The sequence below is a fragment of the Lagenorhynchus albirostris genome, chromosome 6 (assembly GCF_949774975.1).
Source record: "Lagenorhynchus albirostris chromosome 6, mLagAlb1.1, whole genome shotgun sequence".
NCBI classification, from domain to species: domain Eukaryota; kingdom Metazoa; phylum Chordata; class Mammalia; order Artiodactyla; family Delphinidae; genus Lagenorhynchus; species Lagenorhynchus albirostris.
In genome coordinates this window covers 2,020,878-2,040,093 of record NC_083100.1, presented here as the reverse complement: position 1 = coordinate 2,040,093, position 19,216 = coordinate 2,020,878, and the positions used below count along the sequence as shown (strand labels likewise).

The window sequence follows — 19,216 nt, the reverse complement described above, 5'->3', positions numbered from 1 at the left end:
CTCCTGGCTCACCCACCGTTTACCCTTCCCCAAGGACTCCCGGCTCCGGCGTCCCTCTCATTTCCGATCACCCGTCTTAAGCCTAGTTTGGCACCAGACTGGAAGCCTCACCCGTCCTCCTGGCGGGGGACCCGAGCCTCCGTGCCTGCAGGGAGACCATCCTCCCGTCGTCACCCGATCCCCTGCCCCATGGAGCAGCGCACGCCCAGGAGACGGGCTTGCAGGACTCCTGGCGGGCTGACCAGGGGAGGGACATGGAGCGTGCGTGGACTCTGGGCCACACGGTGCGTTCAGGGGGAGGCCGGCTGCTCCCCGGGCTGAGGCCCCCAGACGCTCCTGGAGACTGCTGAGGCCGGGGCTACCGGTCCCGGGACCCACGGGCAGGCCCTCCCGTGCGGGAGAACGGTCCAGGAGCCGGGCTCTGCGTTTCCTGGGGGATCCCGGGGCCCTGCCGGATGTGCCGGTCTGAAGACCCTGCACTTGGCCCACTTGGCCCCTCCCTCCGAGCCCGCTGACCTTCTCCCCCATCCGCACCGTCCTCGTCCTTCATGCCTCCTTTCCACAAAGCCCTGCCTGGGCCCAGGCCAGACCCCGTCCTCTGGGCCCGGCCGGCCGGCGCTCTGTCTCATTTCTGGACATTCTTGCTCCGATCCACACCCCTCCCTGTGCCTTGGGCCCAGCCTCTGGGCTCTCCTGGGTGTCACCTGTCCTCCGGAGCCCTGGGCCCCTTCCTGGGGGCAGCCGGCTTAGACCTCCCTGCCCTCCCGAGTCCATGACTCTGGGTGCGGGGCCTGGGCACCCCCAACAAGCCCTCTCAGCTCAGAGGACACAGATGCGTTTTGGGGGCGCCAAGTGGAGGACGTCGTACACTCTGAAGAGTCTATTCCGTATCTGTGTCCAGTCTGCATCGTAGACGCCCCTCGGCCGAGGGAGAGAAGAGAGCAGCGTGCCCCCTTCCACGGGGAATGGGGACCCCCTCCTCGGGCCAGTCGCCCCCATACACCTCCTGGTTTCCTGTGTGTTATCCTAACCCACGTGGCCGAGCTTTGGAAAACCAAACTGAGTAGCAGGGACGAACCTCGCTGAGTGAGGACACAGGGCCCTTGGGGGGCAGCAGTTCCCGGGACAGGAGCCGGAGTGTCTACTTCCCTGGAGTCCATGTGTGTCTGCAGAGCAGGGCTCACAACAGCCAGGGCACCTGGCCGGGCCAGGGACCAGGCCTGGGACGTGGATGTCGGGGGAGCGGCTCTGGAGGTCTTCCTCGGCCCACTATGACCACCCCACTCCTGGGGGTGGGCGAAGTGAGCCCCCAGCTGACCCAGGCAGCAGAGCCTGAGTGAGGAACAGGGGCTGCGTGGCCAAGACAAGAGGAGACCCTGGGCAGGCTATCGCGGGCCCTGGTCTGGCCACCGTGGCGGTGCGGCTCGGTGGACACTTTGGTGGAGACAGCCCGACAGGAGGCTTCTCAGCCACACTGGTCCCGGCTGTCCTGGGGGCTTCCACACGGGGAACGGGCGGCCTCCTGACCTGCCTTCACCATCCTCGGGGGGGGCCTCTGTGACTGACATGGCTTCAGTGTTTTTGCCCCCCCAAATTCACATGTTGGAACCCTCACCCTCAATGTGATATTAGCAGGTGGGGCCTTCGGCAGGTGATTAAGCCGTAAAGATGGAGCCCTCATGAATGGGGTTAGTGCCCTTATAAAAGAGACCCGGGAGAGCTCCCTCACCCCTCCCACCATGAGGACCCAGCAAGAGGCACCGGCTGTGAACCGGCAAGAGGCCCCCACCCACCACACTGGCGGCCTGAGCTCGCACGCCCAGCCTCGGGGCGGGAGCAAGCCCGGACGCGCCCTGATTCACCCTCATACTCGACCAAGTCTGGCTGGGTGAAAACTTCAGGCTGGAAAGAACCTTCCCCCAGAACGGGCCAGGCGCTGCACTGCTACCGAGGGGCCTGACGTCGTCCTGGTTCCTGGCAGACCTGGCCCCCTCCCTGGAACATCGCAGCACCCTTGCATCTTGTCCCTGTGCTCTGAGATTTCCCAGCGGTGCTCCCTGGTAGGGTTCTCGCGGCCGGCGGCTGGTCCTCCGGTCCTGGGACCTTCTCGTGATCACCCCAGATGCTTTCAGGAAAGCACCTTTCCGTGTCCTCCGGAAGCCCCTGCTCCCTGGGCCCTGAGTGCGAGGAACGCTCCTTGGATTTTCTTCTCTTCTCCCGTCTCCTGGGTTCCAGCTCTGGTCACCTTCCTGCTCCACTTTCCGGGACCTTGACTCACCGTTCCTTCCAGCCCCAGGACTCGATTCTGTGACCATGTTTCACTTTCCTCTCTGTTCTGTTCCTTCCCTTCTCTATGACCCTTGCTCACGTTCTGTGGATGTGGAATCGCCCTCTTTAAGGATTTTAATGCTGTTCCTGGCTCCCTCTGCAGCGCCCCCTCCGGTCCCCGCACCCACCCAGGAGTCTGGCCTCCGAGCTGCCGCTGAGCACCTTCCAAGGTGCCGATAGTCCTTGGTCTTCTGTTCATGGCCCAGAGTGAGGACGTAAAGCCGGTGGAAGGTGCGGGGACACGGCGGGGACACGGCGGCCTTCTGAACCATCAGCACCACGTCAAGGACCGTAGGGGGCCATCTGCTGCGGGGCCCCTGATGACAGCTTCCTTTGGGCTAGTCAGTCCCTGAAGGAGGTCCCCATCTCTGCCCGGGGGTAAAGGTCAGTGTGCTGGGAGCCCAGCAGGGGCGGGGGGTGGTGGCCTCACCGTGCTCTGTGCCTGTGTCTGTCCCAGCCCAGGGACCCTGTGCCTTTCTGTCCAGGGCTGTGGGGTTGGCAGGACGTCGGGACGGAGGCCTCTCAGGCCCCTGTGGCCCGGTCCCCTGTCTGAGCCCCGCCTGTCCTGCACCCCGGGGCCAGGGTCCCTGCGGTCACTGTCCCTGGGCTGTCCGAGTCAGCAGGCGGAGCTGGGGGTGTCCGTCCCCGTGCTGCTCTGCAGCCCACTGCCTGGCACCGGCCGTCCAGCCCCGGGTCTCCTGCTCCTTCCCTGCCTCCCAGGTGCGAGGGTTTCTGTCTTTTAAAAGCCCTGTTGCTACACACGACCCCCACCCCCCAGGCCAGAGCCCGAGTGTCTCCTCGCAGCCTCCGCCACCCCAGCTCCCCGCTCTAGGGGGGCTCAGCGCCTACCGGGCGCACAGCAGAGGAGAAGACGTGCTCCCCGGGCGCACGAATGAGCGAAGGGGCGCATGAGTGCCCGGGGAGGGAGCACAGCCGCGCTGCAGGATCCCCAGGAGGGTCAAGCCGGTCCAGTGCAGGGCCGGGCACAGAGATGTGACCTTCGCAGCACCTGGCACGGAGACCAGAGGAAACAGCGCACAGCCCACCCCTTCCCCCGCCACATCTGGGCCCCAGCGGCTGTGATTCCTAGGCCCCTGCTGCCTGCTTTGGCTCGGCTCAGGGAGGAGCCCCAGGGGGCTTCTCTCCCCAGGCGGCAAAGGCAGGGATGGGGAAGGAAACCCACGGTTGGCGGCTGGGAAGCGGGGGAGGGAATTACTCAGCAGCGGTCCTGCCCGGAGGGGGGCGGGCGCCTGCGCCCGGGAGCCTGGGGGACCCTGCCCTTCTGTCAGACACCCCTGCCTTATGGGGAGACTCTCACCAAAGCAGAAGATGCCTGTTAGGAGGTTCCTTCCGTCAGGCCCAGGTCCCGCCCCCTCATCTGGGGGGGGCTGCCTGCCAAAGTCGAAGCCCCTGGCCCCCGGGGAGGAGGGGCCCGGTGTGGGGCCGGGGGCTCGGGTTGCCACGGTGCCCCCCCGAGCCTCGAAGAGCGTCCCCCAGACCAACTCCAGGCCCAGTGCGGGGTGGCCGGGTGGCCTCCAGCAACCCAGCTCTACTATTTGACATTCTGCAAAACCACTGGTTCTCAGCCCATTTTCTCCCCAAGACACCGGACACAAAGCAAGAAACCAACTGCCCACGTGAATGCCGAGCGTGGAAATCTCTCCTCCGGCCCCTCACCTGAGAGCCTGGCCCGGGCACCACGGAGAAGGGGCATCCCTGCCCCAGCTGCCCGCACAGAGCCTGGCGGGCGACACTCGCCTGTGCAGCGGGGGGCATGCAGGTGGGACGGCGGGGCCTCGGGCGAGGGCAGGGCTGGAAACAGCCTCGGCAGTAAAGGTAAAGAAGGTCTTGAAATACCTAGAAGTTTCTTACTGTCCAGTTTCTGCCTGTTGAGGGGGTTTGTGCCGTAGAGCAGGGCGTGCGCCTCTGAGTGCACCGTCTGCAGCTCCTCCAGGGTGGCCTTGCGTCCGCGGATGCACTGCGGGGACAGAACAAGACAGGATACGGCAGGGGTGAGCCTCAGCAGAAAACTGGTACCCAGGAGGAGATGAAATTCTGTACGGGCACGAGCACAAAATTATTCGGTTATTGTGAAATCCAAAGCAAACATCACCTGATGCGACATTTGAGAAATATTTAAGAAATATTTTACAGGGTTTGCACTTTAATTAAAACTTAGGAAAACGTTTTAAAAAAAGATAATTCCAGCCTTCAACGCTGTAACCTTCACAGTCACACACTGATTTGGCATCAAATTACTGCTTTGCTTTCCAACCGCCGGGGTCTGGTCTTAAAAGAGAGACGAGCTGCCTGGGGGTGGACCTGCTCTCAGGACGCGGGGGCCAGATCCCAGCTCCTTGGGCACCTCCGAGCCTTCCTGCGAGCCTGAGACGGCCCGCAGTCGTCTGACACCCCGATCTCCATGTCCGTCTGCATTTTTCTTCGGTTTGGAAATTCCTCAGATCTGGACGCCTCGGCTACTTTCAGATGTTCTCCAGAAATTATCTTGAGCTGAGCCACATTTACTTAACCTTTGAGAAGGAGGCTGGTTTGTGAAGCGGGATTCCAGCTGACACTTCTTTATACTTTCCGAGGGCCAGAGCGACACAGGAAGAGCCAACAGGACCCTGGGGGCCCAGGGGGAGCCCGTGGGCTCGCCGGGCCGGACGCACCCCCGTGCAGGGGCAGGCCAGGAGCTGTGCTCCCCCCGGGAACCTCCAGGGAGGCCCCAGAACCGCTCCTAACGGTACAACAGGCCTCCCAGCGACGCCTGCCGACGCAGGAGCACAGGGCAGGGGAACCAGAGGCCGGCTGTGGCCGAGGCTCTGCCGGCCTGGCCTCCTCCTCGTGGAGGGGCCACGAGGCCGCAGAGAAGGTTGCCCACCCCGTGGAGTGAGGGGCGCTGGCCGGGAGGCCTGGGCACCGGGGGGTCGCCTGGTCCCTCTGCTTCTTCTCTGTCAGGGGCCCCTCCAACAACCCGTGTTCCCTCGGCCAAGGGAACATGTGTCACCCTCTGGACCTGCAGGTGCCCCGCATGGTGAGCGTCCCCGCATGTCGAAGGGCATGCCTGGCCCTTCACCCCGGGTCTCCTCGGTACCCGGGGGCCCCTGCGGCCATCGGCGCTGGCCCTCAGTGCCAGGGGGCTGGACGAGCAGCTCGGTCTGCTCCCCTCGCCTCCGTCTCCTGCCTTGAAACTACCCTGGAGGCCCCAGGCCCGAGGGGACCCTCCTGGGGGCGAAGGAAGCGGCGCCTGGGAAGCGGGGGGTGCGGTGGGAGGGTGGGGGGCGGGGGGTGGTGGTGGTCCTGCAGCGGAGGAGGAGGGTGCGTCCGCCAGGGCGATGCTGCCCCCCAGTGGTGCAGCCTCACGGGATCCGGGAGCAGGTGCCCAGGGCTCCAGCCCACAACCTCGGGGTCCCCCTCCTCTCCAGAGGGACTCCAGGACAGGATTCTGGACCCAGGCCCCATGCTTTCCCCTCCAAACACCATGTATCGCCATAAACTGGCAGAGAGATGGGGTCACGCGGGACAACTGACCTCAACTCCTAAATAGTGGCTTCTGGGGAAGGGGTCTGGATGGAGGGCAGAGTGGGGTTCGGGCCACGCCCGCCCTCCAGACGGGCTGCACTGGGCTGTGAAGGACGGACGCGGACGTTCTGCTCATCCACGGGGCTCTAGCTTTCCAGGGCCACCCTGCAGGGCAGCACACGCCACCCTGCACCCCATCCCCGGCTTCACGGGGTTCCCAGTGTGTGGGGAGACAGCAGGCCCCCACTTAGTGGGCACGTGGGGGGCTGGCTGCCACTGTCCTAGAGGGCTCCTGGGAGGGGAGGCCACCTGCCCCGCTCCACGGATGACGATGCTGTGGCGCCCACGGCCTGGAGCTCCCCCCACCCCCTCCCCGTGCACCTGCACAAACGGTCCTCTGTTTCCTCTCACCCCAGAGCTCAAGACCCTCTTGATGGCCGCATGCCAGGAAATGTCTCTCCCCCATCAGAGGGCTGGAGGAGCCTCAACGGTCCTTCAGCAGAGCCTTCCTGTCCTCATGGGCCTGGGGCCACCGCAACGGTGGGTGGGCAGCGTGAGTCCCAGGCCCCGACGGGCCGGAACAGAGGCAGCTCAGCCCGCCTTGTCGGCAGGCAGCGTGGTCCCCTTGCCAGGTGGCTGGGACAGACGTGAGGGCCCGCGCTCAGAGGGGCAGAGGCAGGGGCAGTGCTGCGCTTGGGAACCAACGCCAAGCAGACCAGACCGGCCCGCGCACCCTCCCTGCCTCGGGGTCCGGAGGCTCCCCAGACCCTGGGAGAGGCTCTCGGAAAAAATCAAGTAAGAGAACTTCCAAGGGAAAGCCAACAGGATGACGGATCCCCCGGACCCCGCCCTTGCGGCAGAGGCCCTGGGACGGCCTGGCCGTGTGACCCGGGTGCTGACGGGGAGCCTGGCTAGGGGCTGGCTTCCCAGAGAACAGGAGCGTGCGAGAGGAGGTGCAGGACAGGAGAGCTCGGCATTCCTCCGGAAGCCAGGCCCATGCGCCCGCCTGCAGGGCCCGTGTCCTCCCCCAGGCCTCCCCTGCTCAAGCCCTGGCTCACTCGGCCCGCGTGGGCCGCCTCCTTGCTGCCCGCGGGGCGGGCCTCACCTCGCATCTGCCTCGAAGGCCGGTCTCCTGCAGCCGGGACCAGATGCTCTGGATGCGCCCGGCGTGCTCGGGGTGGCTGTTGGTGTTCCCACAGGTGCACTGGTGTTTCAGCATCAGCGTGTCGTACACGAGGCCTGCGGCAGAGGTGGAGGCGGCCGCTGTCAGACGAGCCCTCGGGGTCCCGGGCAGCTGCCCCTGCCCACCGCCCGCTCACGGCACTCGCCAACGGTCAGAGTCCCCGCCACCCAGGGTGTGGAGGGAGTTGAGCGGCCTGCGGTGCGGGGGGGCAGGCGGGGCAGGAAGAACCGAGAAAGCAGGCGGCCCGCCCCCAGGTCTCTCGGCTGTGAGCCCTGTGGCACTCACGTCCAGGGGACTGCGCTGACCCAGAAACAAGTGAGATTTGGGTCCAAAACTCGAGTCTCTCTGTCAGGGGACTTCTCTATCGAGCGGTTCAACCTTGTGGACTGAGATCTGTCCAAGGTTCTTGGGGCCCAGAGGCTCAGTTCTGCCCTCAGAACCTTGCAGAGCAGCTGGACAGACGCGTGGAGCTCACATACGCGCTCGCACACACACACGGACGCAAGCGCATTTAAAATCACCCTAGAAACGGACGTAAATGGAGTCCAGGAACTCGCACTCACTCCCCAGCTCTGCACTCTCCACTTGGGACAGCGCTGGAAGCTGTTCAAGCCTGAGGGTGCCCAGCACAGAGCCGGCCCAGCGGCGGGGTCACCCTCAGGAGGGAGTGCCGCAGTCTCACCAGCCTGGGCTCCGCCGCAGGGAAGCGGTGGCCCTTCCAGCTGATCAAAGTGACTGATGTCACCTGGCAGCTGCGTGGAAGGTGGTGGAACCTGCATGTCTGGAGAAAGGGGGGGGGCAGGTGGGTGTGGCCACCTTCAGCTTCCACCAGGAGCCCCCCCCCCTCCGTGCCATGCCCCTCCTGGGGCGGGGGGGGGGTCAGCCCCTGGTGACATCTGCCAGGAGGCGGCCCTGTTGTCCCCGACACAGCACAGTCACACACCTCGTCTCCCAGGGTTGGGACAGTGGGAAGGTGGCTGGGTGAGTGGACGCCCTGGCAGCCACCGGCACCTGTCACTAACACCTGCTCGTTCAGGTGGAGAAGGGAGGGAGCGCCAGGCAAAGAGCAGGGGCTGCGGAGTCAGAGGCCCACGGCCGCTCCTTCTCCACGTCTGATGCTGCCAAGTGGAGGCATTAGCACCAGCCTCCGGGGGAACGAGCTTCGAGGTGAGCCTGTTCCTACAGGTCCAGCTGGACACGGCAGTGCCCGAGCCTCCCCGCTCAGTCTCTTAGAAGTTGGGCTAATGGGAGTCAGTCCCCTTGCATTGGAGGGATTCTGGGACCACCAGCAAAACTGAGCGGTGGGACAGGGGAGAGTGGGGTTGGACTTCCGGTAAAAAAGCAGTAGGACAGGGGCAGGTTTACAGTCAGTGCGCTAACGAGGGTGTGCCTGGTAGCGCGTAACAGATGCACATACACGTCTACGTGGACGGCACGGACGTATGTACGTGCACAGCTTAGAGGCCCATCAGTGCCACGACACGGCCACCCGCCCCTCCACAGCATCGTTGTGGTGATAAAATCGCCTCCTGACGTTTACTGGCCACGAGGCTAGGAACTTCAAGGTGATGCCACTGTCATCCCCTTTCACAGACGGGAAACGGCAGCAGAGCCGGCCTGCAGAGTGAGCGGGGAGCGGCCAGCATGCTGGGCAGACGCGCGTGGGCTCGGAAGACGCCAAGAATGGCCGACAGCAGTGCAGGGGCCCCAGACTCCTGGCTTCGTAAAATGCACAACGTCTGTGTCTACCTGTCTGCCTGGCTACGTGCAGAAACAACCCAGGAGATGTGACCTGAACGCCGACAATGGCTCCTCCGGGGGGCAGGGTTGGGGCACCCGTTAGCTTCTCAGGTTTCCATCACATGTCCTTATTTTTTTTTTTTTTAAGTATTTATTTATTTATTTGGCAGCGCCGGTTCTTAGTTGCAGCACGTGGGATCTTAGTTCCCTGACCGAGGATAGAACCCAGGGCCCCTGCCTTGGGAGCGCGGTGTCTTAGCCACTGGACCGCTAGGGAACTCCCATGTGTGCTTTCTTACAGTGAATATGCACTGTTTTATACATTAAAAAAAAACTGATAACGAAGACAAACTAAGGAGGTCCATCAACAGAGCAGGGTCCAGTGGCCGGGCCACTGCTGGTGACGTCATGCCGGCCCGCAGGCTCCCTGGTGGGACCGCTGACCGCCCGGGGGCACATCTGACACGGGAGCGTTTCCACTGTGGTCCTGGGGTCTGTCACGGGAGCTGCGCCCTTCTAACAATGGACCTACCTCAGCCAATGGCCAGGGCCTCACACTTTAAAGAGTCACCTGCTGATCCTATTGGTGATACTTGGCAGTTTTCTGGTTTTCCTTCTGAAAAGCAAGAACTTAACTTCTGGAGATACTGACTATGAAACTTTTCCCTGAATGTGAGCAGTATCCTGAGACCTGACAGAGAGAACATGGCCACGTCTGCACATCCCAGTGTGCAGAAAAACTGGGTGTTTTATGAGAACTGTTTGGAGGAGGATGAAACTGTTGTGTATTTAGATAACTTTACCTTAACGTGCCACCAAGAAGAAACATCTAATGAGTTAGATGAGAACAGTGTGAGACACTATCCCGGCCACCCTCCCGTCCCAGGTGGGGTGGGGCAGGGTGGAGGCTGCCCCGGGAGCAGCCTCGGCCCGACAGAGGCCAGTGCCTCAGACCCTGGTGGATGCCTCACTTGGCTACCGTTCTCAGCCCTGACTTGCGGGGAGCGCCCTTCAGGCAGAGGCAGAGGGTCCTGCCCGCAGACTTCTCCCCGGCCGGGCGGGGCAGTGAGGCAGCACAGGTGGAGGACAGCTCGCTGCAGAGAGCAAGCGTCCAGGGCTGGCCGAGCCCTGCTCTCACGCGATGCGCGAACACCGCACGGGGTCACCTGGGCCTCACAGGCGAGGTCCTGGCCGAGCACTCAGTTCGAGGTCGGGAAGGATGAGAAAGGGCAAGGTCGCTGCCCTGCTGACCGCGGACAGGAAGCCGCCCGGCCCGCGCAGGCCCCGCAGTGGCGCCTCCCGCCCCCTCACGTCTGCCCGGGCCACAGCCCCGACCCCCTGCCCCACGTTACCTGTGGTGAACCGCGGCTTGGTCGGGGGCTCCTGCACAGACATGGGGAAGGTGGCGGACGCGGGGGAGGACTGAGCTCGGGACAGAGGCCGGTGGCCGCCGAAGGACACGGGGATGCCGGCCGCCTCCATTGACGCCTGGTAGCTCCTCAGCTGGTGGACCCGTTGCTGCTCCAGGAGGAGGGCTTGCTGGGGGAGAGGAGACAAGAGCCATTTTTGTTGCTTCCAGGCAGCTCCTGCCCCTGGCTGGAGGGCTACGTGTGTCCCCTCCTCCCAAGTCGCTCATCCACCCGGCCCTTGGCCCTCGGGTGGCACCGGGTGGACAGCCTGCGCTGGTCCCGACCAGACCGGACATCCCGTGGGAAGACAGACCATCAGTGGAGACGCCCGGCGAGCCCGGTCAGGGCTGACAGGGAGGCCCGGCCCAGCCGGGGGGCCGCGGGGGGTCCCTGAGGAGGTGGCACCCAGGGAGGCAGGGCGGCCAGGCAGAGGGTGCTCGGGGCGGGGCTCGGAGGTGTGAAGAAAGGCACTGGCGCAGGAAGCCACGCCGACGGGGCTCGACAGCACTCCCGGCCAGTCTGGTTTCGACCAGGACCACTTGGTCTGCACGCCAGAAACTTGGATGAAAAGCACATCATGGCGGAAATGCGACTTCTTCTCCATCCCCGACCTCTTCCCTCTCCTGGTCTCACACGTCCTCACGCCAGGACGGGAAGGACGGCTGAGGCAGAGACGGCCAGGGCCCAGCGGTCTGGGCGTCAGGGCCGGGGGGTGTGGGTGCACCTCTCCGAGGCCTGGACCCAGAGTGCAATCCCCCGGACCCCACTTTAGCCAAAAATAACCAGAGTAAAAGTGGGTGGGTTAAACACACACTTTACAAGCTCCTTTTTCACAGAAGGTATCTTCCATGTGAAGAACGGGCTTCTGTGAGAATGCCAAAAGGTCCGAAAGCGGGAAGTTTGCAAACCAAAGGGCCTCCGCCGGATGAGACTCTAGGGCTCGGAAGCAGGGAGCCACAGCCCCTCTGCTGAAGCTGGAGAGGCCCCCCCATCACCCCTTCCCTGCTCTGGACTCTGAGCCAGCGGACAAGCACACACAGGAAGACGCCACGGGGACCGTGGGCTGCGCGGGAGAGAGGCGCTGCGCCCACAGGGAGGTGGGTGCTGGATCTGGGGTGGAGTCAGGGGAGAGGTGGAGGTACCAGCGGTGCGGGCGGCCACCCAGCCCCTGCCAGGAGCGCGGGGAGCGGGGGCTTCCTCCCCGGGCGGCCACGGAGGGGAGGGCAGGACACCCTGTTCAGAGGTGCTGGAGAAAGCAGGGCTCCTGGGCGACTGCAGGCTCCACGGCCAGCCCTGCCCTTGTTCCTGGGGGAAACGCTGTCCTTTGGGAAGCGCGGGCCCCGGTGAGCAGCAGACCCCCTGGACGAGGGCCCATGGCTGTGCCGCGGCCCTGGGGGCGGCCTCTGTCCGGGCTCCTGACCTCCTGCCTTTAGGAAGCAGAGTGGAGAGGAGAGAGCCCGGAGCCCCTCCCAGGCGCTTCCTCCCCTTCTGCTGACGGGGCGCCCAGTCTCTCCAGATACGAGCCGCCTACAGAACGTGGTGCCCGTCTTAAGCTGAGACCTGCACGTTGTTGCGTGTGCACCAAGCTCCCCCGAGAGGGGCTCTGCTTGTGGTTCCCCAAAGCACACAGAAAGCAAGCGTTTCTGATAACTGTCTCAGGCTTGGAGTACAACGAGGATAATTTTCCTTAGTGAACGCTGGCCCCTTTATCATTGACAAGACACTAGCCCTAAAAATTGTCGCAACGCCTTCCAATTTCATACTAGCGTACGAACAGCAAGCTGAATTCCAGTTATAATGAGAGGCTGGTTTCCTTCAAAAACGTGCGAGGCCCACGCCCCCCAGCACGGGAACAAGGCCCCAGCTCGGGCCCCGTCACCTGCAGGAGTCTGCACAGCACAAAAGACAGCGGCTTCCTCCTGCTGGGACCTCCCTGTTTTCATTAAGTGTTGGTTCCCGTGCACTTTGCAGAGTGGTGTTTAGCGCTGAGGCTGTGGCCCGAGACAGGAGACCGGCTGCCCTCCGAATGACAAATAAGAAAAGCAACACAGCGCCAGCCACCCGCGGTGCCCGCCCTGGCGTGTGGAGCCCGCAGAGAGGGCTGAGCTGCTGCCTGTGCGGGGTCTCCAGAGAAACCTACGAGCTAATCCCGTGTGTCACCTCCCGCCCCAGTCCAGATGCCCCCGGGTGGGCGGACGAGCAGCAGAGGCGCCTGGCCTGGGCTGCCGGGCCAGAGGAGGAGCTTGGCTGGGCAGCCGGCACCAGGCCCAGCAAGGAGGGGGTGGGCAGCAAGGCCCAGCAAGGGCCCAGCAAGGAGGGGGTGGGCAAACCGGGGCCCTGCACGTCGGGTGCTGAGCTCCAGCACCGATGAAGGACACGACTAGATATTAGAGTCCACTCCTCAGATGCCCTGGGCCGGATTCCGACTTGCTGGCCGGCCGCGCTAGCGTTTCCCTGACCTGGCAGTTTTCCTTTTCACTCAAAGTCAATGGATCATCCCTCAGATTTAGTCATCAGTCTTGTGAGTTTGTTCATTGCATGTCAGTGCCAGGGAACCCGACCCGCTCTGGATACCCGGGCCAGGCTGCTGTGCTGCACCTGTAAGGTTGGTCGCTGGTGGCTTCTTGGCCCCCGAGGTCCTGGCTCCTCATCAGATGCCCCCTAGCTTTCTGATCAGTTAACAAACCAGCCTCCCTCCCCACGTTTATGCTGATCCCACCAGCACTCGCATCCGTGTTCAGCTACAGCCTGTGAACCTGAAGGAAAAGCATCCCTAAGGAGTTCAGGGCCTGTGCTTAGCCGGAAAGCAGGTGCATAAGTGCGCACAGCGGGCAAAGGGCCAGCGGCCCTGGGGGTGACCCGCTATAACACAGACGTCGCACCACACCTCCCTCCCGCATCGCCAGGGAGACGGGGCCTGGGCGGTGGGTGTGGGGGAGGGCACCGCCCCCGGGGCCCGGCCCTGCCCAGCGGGTCACCTGTCTGAACAGCAGCTCCTGCTCGGTGGGCTGCCGCTGGCCCGGCGCCACGTCGTCCTCGTCGCTCTCAACGGGCTCCTGCTTCACCTGCACCCCGGCCAGCGTGTGCGCCTCCTTCGGCCCTGAGGGCCGGTCCAGGAACGGCTCCTCCAGGAGGGCCTGGTGCTCGCGCAGCTCCTCCTCGGTCTCCTCGGGGTGGCTCTCGGGCTGCCGGGCCGGCTCGCTCGCTTTGGGGATGATCTGCAGCACAGAGGGTGGGGACGGAGGAGCTCGGTGTGACGTGGGGTGAGCGAGATCGCGGGACAGGAAGCCTGGTCACAAAGCCCACACCTCAGAGACACAGGGGCCAGCCTCCGAGGGCGCTGTTACACACACACGCACGCACACACACCCACACCCACAGACACACACAGACGCTCGCGCGCGCGCGCGCACACACGCACGCGCACACACACACACACACACACACACACACACACACACACACACACACACACACACACACACACACACACACACACACACACACGGGTGCCAGGTGCTGTCCGAGGTGCTGAGAAAGGATACAGCCCGGCATTTGGTACCTGCTCTTAAGCACATGTGTGCCTGGCACAGCGAAGTGCAATGCAAGTTACAGGTGTGGACCCACGTCCACACCTGGGCGTGAAGAGGGAGGCCTCCTTCCTTCGCGGTCACAGCTGCTGGGAGAAACCTCGCCCGTGCCCCTCCCCTGCCACCTCAAGAACACGCGCGTCCCAGACGCCGTGATGACCCTGCCTGCCAGCCCCCGACGGGGCACACGTGGCTCCCCTGCTCTCCCCTGGCCTCTGCGCCCACTCACGCCTCGCTGTCCGGTCTGCCCTGGGCCTGCTGCCCGGACACCACGCTCCTCAGCAGCGCGGTCCTTTCCCTGCTGAAGGTCCCACACGCCGGTAACCCCCAGACGCAGGTGCCCGGCCCGGGCCTCGCCCCTCATCCCCAGACCCACCGCCCGACGGCCTGGTACGCATCCTGGCTCAGCACGGACCCCCGGGGCACCGGCTCTCGCTGGCCCTCCCCCTTCCGTGCCTGCCCAGCACTGCCCATCTCACGTCTCTGGAGAGCACACTTCTCTCCATCCTCACGCTCTGCTCCCGTCCTGCACCGGGCAGCCTGCATCTCCTGCTAGATCCCAGCCACGGCCTTCTGAGGCCCCCGTCCCGTCCACCTCGTGTGGCAGTGACAGTGGGCTCTCAACGTGCCACCACCCTGCCTAAGCAGTTCAGGTGAGGGTAGGGGCCACTGCTGACTTACCCACGGGGCACGTGGTAATTATCCATTAAACGTTCACCTGAACGACTGGGTAAGCGAATGAGCCGTCCAGGGAGTGGGAGGGTCAAGGTGGAAAGTGAGCAAGGCCAGCAAGGCCAGCACACCGGGGGCCGCGGGACAGCAAGGGCCGGCCCGACGGGGACGAGGCGGGGACCTGGCCCGGCGTGCGGGGGACCAGCAGACGTGCAGCCCAGAAGTAGGCGCTGTGGTCGGCCGGCCCGCCAGGGCCTGGGAGGACAAGGGCCTGCCCTAGCCGCTGCGACGTGGGGGAAGGACAGGGCCATGCAGCAGCAAGGGGGCAGCATGTCCAGGCCCGGGACACCGCAGAGGGAGGGCCGTCCAGGATGGCGCCCTGGGTCTCGGGTGACGAGGCTGCCGCCCCAGGCATGGGGGCCAGAAGACAGACAGGTGCTGGGGGCACAGAGGTCTCGGCCGTGCCCGGCCTGAGGGGAAGTGGTGAGCTGGGAGGAAGCTGAGAAAGAGAAACAGACGCGGGGGCCCCTCCTGTGACGTGGGGCCCCCTCCTGTGACACGGGGGCCCCTCCTCTGACGCGGGGACTCGGGCACAAGGAATGTCTCAGAGCAAATTAATACCTGAACTGCTTGACTTTCTGTAAACTGTGGAAGAACGTGCCCCAAATTTCAAAGCCCCCGGCCTGAAGGTCGCTCTCCACGCACGATCCGTCCATTCGCTGTGGGGCAGATGTGACTGGTGTCGGGGCTTTAAGGAGACGCGAAGCTCTCGAAAGCCCCTGTTTAGGTCCCTGCCATGCGAGAGACCTGCCCTGCAGGGGAGAACGAATCTTGCCACCACTCCTGACTCTGTTTCTAGAAGGAAATCAAGGTCTTCAAGGAAGCCTAGTGTTTTCTCGTCCTGGGCGTTTGTATTTTAAAAAGTCCTTACAGAGCCGCCTGTGCCCTCACCCACACCTGGATGCAGTGAAGCCTGGCCCACAAGGGATGGATTCGGGACACCTGTGGCAGTGCTGGTATTCCATTAGCTTGTAACCAGCCAGGGGTCAGCTGTACCCGGCGGGTACCAGGGCTCAGCTCCAGAGGAAGACTGAGCTATAGATGCCCTCCTCAGCACCTGCCTTACTTTGCTGAGAAAACAGAGTTTTGACTGGGCTAGGGGTTTCGTTTATGTGATCATCCCCTAAGTTGTCTGTAATGAACACTGTAAAGGAAAGCAACCTACGAAAGCCAAGCCGTGGGGACCCCAGGCCCTTTCTTTACACCTGCCCATGGCAGCTTCTCATCAGAAAGTCCCAGTCCAGCCGGAACAAGGTGGCCACAGCTCCGGGAGCAGGTCAGCGCCGCTTCAGCGGAAGGCGATGGGGTGTGAGTGGAGAGGAAGCCGGGCGGGAGGGTGCTGGCTGGCAGACAGGCTCAAAACTCTATTTCAAATAAACAATCCGCCAACCTCACATCCAGGTGCTTCGACAGATTTCTCACCGTCGTTCATCAAAAAAAAAAAAAAGTGTTCTGAAAGTCTGTTTCTGATGATTTTGAGATCCGTCAATCCCGTCTGCTTCCCACACACCTGGAGTCCGCGAGGCCCCATGATGAACTTCGTGCCTGGACAGAGTCCACCGGGGCCAGACTGTGCCTGCCCCCCACCTGCCCCTCCACCGGGGCTGGGTTGAGGCATGGAGGACCCATCTCTGCCAGAAGAGGGCGCTGGGCCTCTCCCGGGCCCCGGCATGTCCGCAGGCGCCTCGAAACCTCAGCAAATGGCATTAAAAGCCTTGGCTTTAGGACCCACGGGGTCAAAGCTCTCTCGTTTCCGCTGTCCCCCAGGGCCTGGCGCAGAGTCTGATAGGTTAACAGGGTGGAGTTTGTGGGAGGTTTACTGAGCGTGGGGCCTGAGAAGGTGGCTGGGGAACAGACCCGGTGAGAGGACGCCACGGCAGAGGGATGGGGAGGGAAACAGGAAGGGGGGACAGCAGCCAGGACGGATATGGGAGTGGCCAAGGCCCCTTGCGATGCGCTGGAGGGCAAGGGTGTGAAAGCATTGGCAACAATGGACAGCGGGGCGGAGGTCAGGGAGAGGGACACGGGGACAGGGACGGGGGAGTGGACAGCAGGAGGCGGGCATGGGGCTGGGGGCTCCCAACACCATGGACTTCACCCTCCAGATGAAGGTCCCGGAGGTGCTTTCTCAGAGCGGGTGGCAACCTCCTCTCCGCTCCGTGGAAAGATCCCAAAGGGTCAGGGGACTGCCTGCGGGGAAATGACCCTTGGGGGCTCAGCCAGGAGGGGGCCGAAGGTTGGCAGAGAGGGGGGTCCTGGCACAGTGAGGGGAGGGCGGGGCAGATGGAAAACGGAAGCGGGGAGCACAGATGCTCCAGGCCAGGCTCGCGGAGGGAGCCCGGGCGGCTGAGGGCCGGGGAGTGGGGACTTCGAGGGAGGTGGGGACACCACGTGGACAGAGGGGGCAGGAGAGAGGCTCCCGCAGGGGAGGCCGAGGGGGAGGGCGGGGCCCCTGCAGGGGACTTGGAGAAGCAAGGTCTCTGTCGGGAGGGAGGCTGCCGTGGCCCGAGGGTGGCCTGCAGGGGGGTCACCCGGAAGCTGCCCTGGTCCTGAGGACACCAGGCCTGCTCCAGGCCCTACGGCAGGCGGCCCCTGAGGGGGTAAGTATATCCGGGGACGCAGTGGAGGTGGAGGCCCCGGGAGCAGCGACCGAAGGGTAGAGGGTCCTCGTCGTCCGGGAGGAAACGGGGTTGTGACAAAGCTGAGAACATGATCACCGAGGAGACGAGGAGAGCAGCCACGGGAAGGTGCACTGTGGACAGAAGCTCAATCCTCGCTCTCTTCCGGCACCTTCCTTTCAAATCCAAAACTTCAGCGCGGTTTCGAGAACAGTGCAAGACCCTTCACATGCCCTTCGCCTGGACATCAGCAGACGGCGGCCATGGAAACAGGCAGAGGCGCCTGTCCTTCTGCTGACCCATGGTGGGCTGGCGGGCTGCCGGACCCAGCCGGCAGACATGCCAGCACGACGCTCTCCCCAGAACCCCGGGGAGACCGTCCACCGTGGGGCTTTGAGGGACGGGCTTAGCAACCGTATCTGCTGTATCTGTTGTGTCCCACAGATGAATTCAGTACCCGTACCCACTGTGTGTTACGTGTGAGCTTAGTAACTGTGTATGATCCTGATGACCTGCATTTAAGTTTCCTCCATTGTTCCAATAACTACACTCGTGGCCTTTTTGGTCTGATTTGGGTCCAGCTACAGGTGAGAATTTGTCTTCAGGTGTCCTGTACGAGGCTGACATTTCGGGAGAGTCCACGTACTCTGTAAAGTGCCCTGGAGGTGGAGGAGGGCTACCCCCTCAGGAGAGACGTGGGCGGTGCCCCCCGCGGGGCCCTCGGGTCGGGCGTGTGTCCGTCGGCGTGGAGCCGGGCCGTCAGGGGTTGGGGTGGTGTGATCGTGTTGCCTGCGGACGTCAGTGCGAGGTCTGTGGGCTGTGTTCTACTTCTTTCCATGAATGACGGGCACAGGGATTCAAGGGCTGGATGTGCAAGCCTCAGAGGTTTCCACGTGCGTCCTCTGTCCCGTGTGGTGGGGTTCCTGCCCCCAGCCCGGCACACCCGCCCTCGCCTCCCAGGTCGCCCTTCCCCCCTGCAGCTTCACTGTCAGGGATCCCAGGGGCACGACCCCCATCCCTGCAGCCCGTCCTGGCAGGGCCTGGCAGGATGCAGCACCTCTCGGGGGGCGGAAACTCCACACTGGGGTGGGGGGGAGGGCTGTCCCTACGTGGCGGCCTCCCTGTGACGCCGAGGGGCCTGCCACACACCCGCCAGGGGTCTTCTCTCAGCAGTGACACCGGTGTGTGTGCAGCCAGTCTCCTTGGGCCATGGCCACAGACAGAGGTCTGTTTCTCTCCCTGTCCATCTGTGAAACGCAGCTCTGCATCCACAGGTTGGGCCGGTCACTCAGCAGATCTGGCTCCGTGAGAGGAAGGAAGGCTCGCTGCGAGTGAGTGCGACAGCGGAGACGTCGGCGGTGATGCCGCAGCAGACGGGACAAATGCAGCAGCTCTTTGTCTCCCAAAGACCCTTAGGATCTCGGGAGCACCCGCTCATCGATTAAACGAGAACAGATGTAAGCCACGTTCATAACAAGAAGCTTCTAAAAGCCAGACTAGAGTTCAGGGCCCAGACCTAACTGGTGAGCAGGCCAGTATTTAAAGGGCATTGGGTACACTCACCATTAGACACGCAAACAAACGAGGCCCCGTTTTCGTATTCACAGTGGAGGCTGAACAAGCAGTGAAGCACGCGAGGAATGGCTGCCATCCCGGCGCACGCTGGCCAGGGCTGCAGGGAGCCGCTCGGGGGCCGTCAGGGTACGAGCCCCCGGAGATGAAGGGCAGAAAGGTCAGTGCTGGCGGTACTAGATGTGATTGTCAGCTCCCTGAGCATCCCAGGGGAACAGCGTACAAACACTTCAGCCAACTGTCGTTCGCTATGGCAAATCACTCAGAACAAAACCCAGGGGATCAGCCAGCTTCTAACTCCGTGAAGAAGGCACCACACACGGACAGGTGCTTCCTGTCTCCCTAGAACCTCCTACCCATCCATCACTCGGTCAATGACGTAGTACAATAAGAAGCCGGTTGGGGGCTTCCCTGGTGGTGCAGTGGTTGAGAGTCCGCCTGCTGATACGGGGGACACGGGTTTGTGCCCCGGTCTGGGAAGATCCCACATGCTGTGGAGCGGCTGGGCCCGTGAGCCAT

General features: G+C 63.5%; 1 protein-coding gene across 5 annotated transcripts in view; it reads right to left on the bottom strand.

Moving 5' to 3' along the window:
- HDAC4 (histone deacetylase 4) overlaps nt 1-19,216 on the bottom strand; it is a 244,201-nt gene that overhangs the window by 41,170 nt on the left and 183,815 nt on the right. For all 5 annotated transcript variants that reach the window (XM_060151668.1, XM_060151671.1, XM_060151670.1 and 2 more), the window contains 4 exons: nt 13,164-13,403; nt 10,129-10,315; nt 6,959-7,092; nt 4,186-4,306 (listed from right to left, as the gene is read on the bottom strand). In XM_060151668.1, the coding sequence (XP_060007651.1) occupies nt 4,186-4,306; nt 6,959-7,092; nt 10,129-10,315; nt 13,164-13,403 (682 nt within the window). The remainder of the gene's footprint in view (nt 1-4,185; nt 4,307-6,958; nt 7,093-10,128; nt 10,316-13,163; nt 13,404-19,216) is intronic.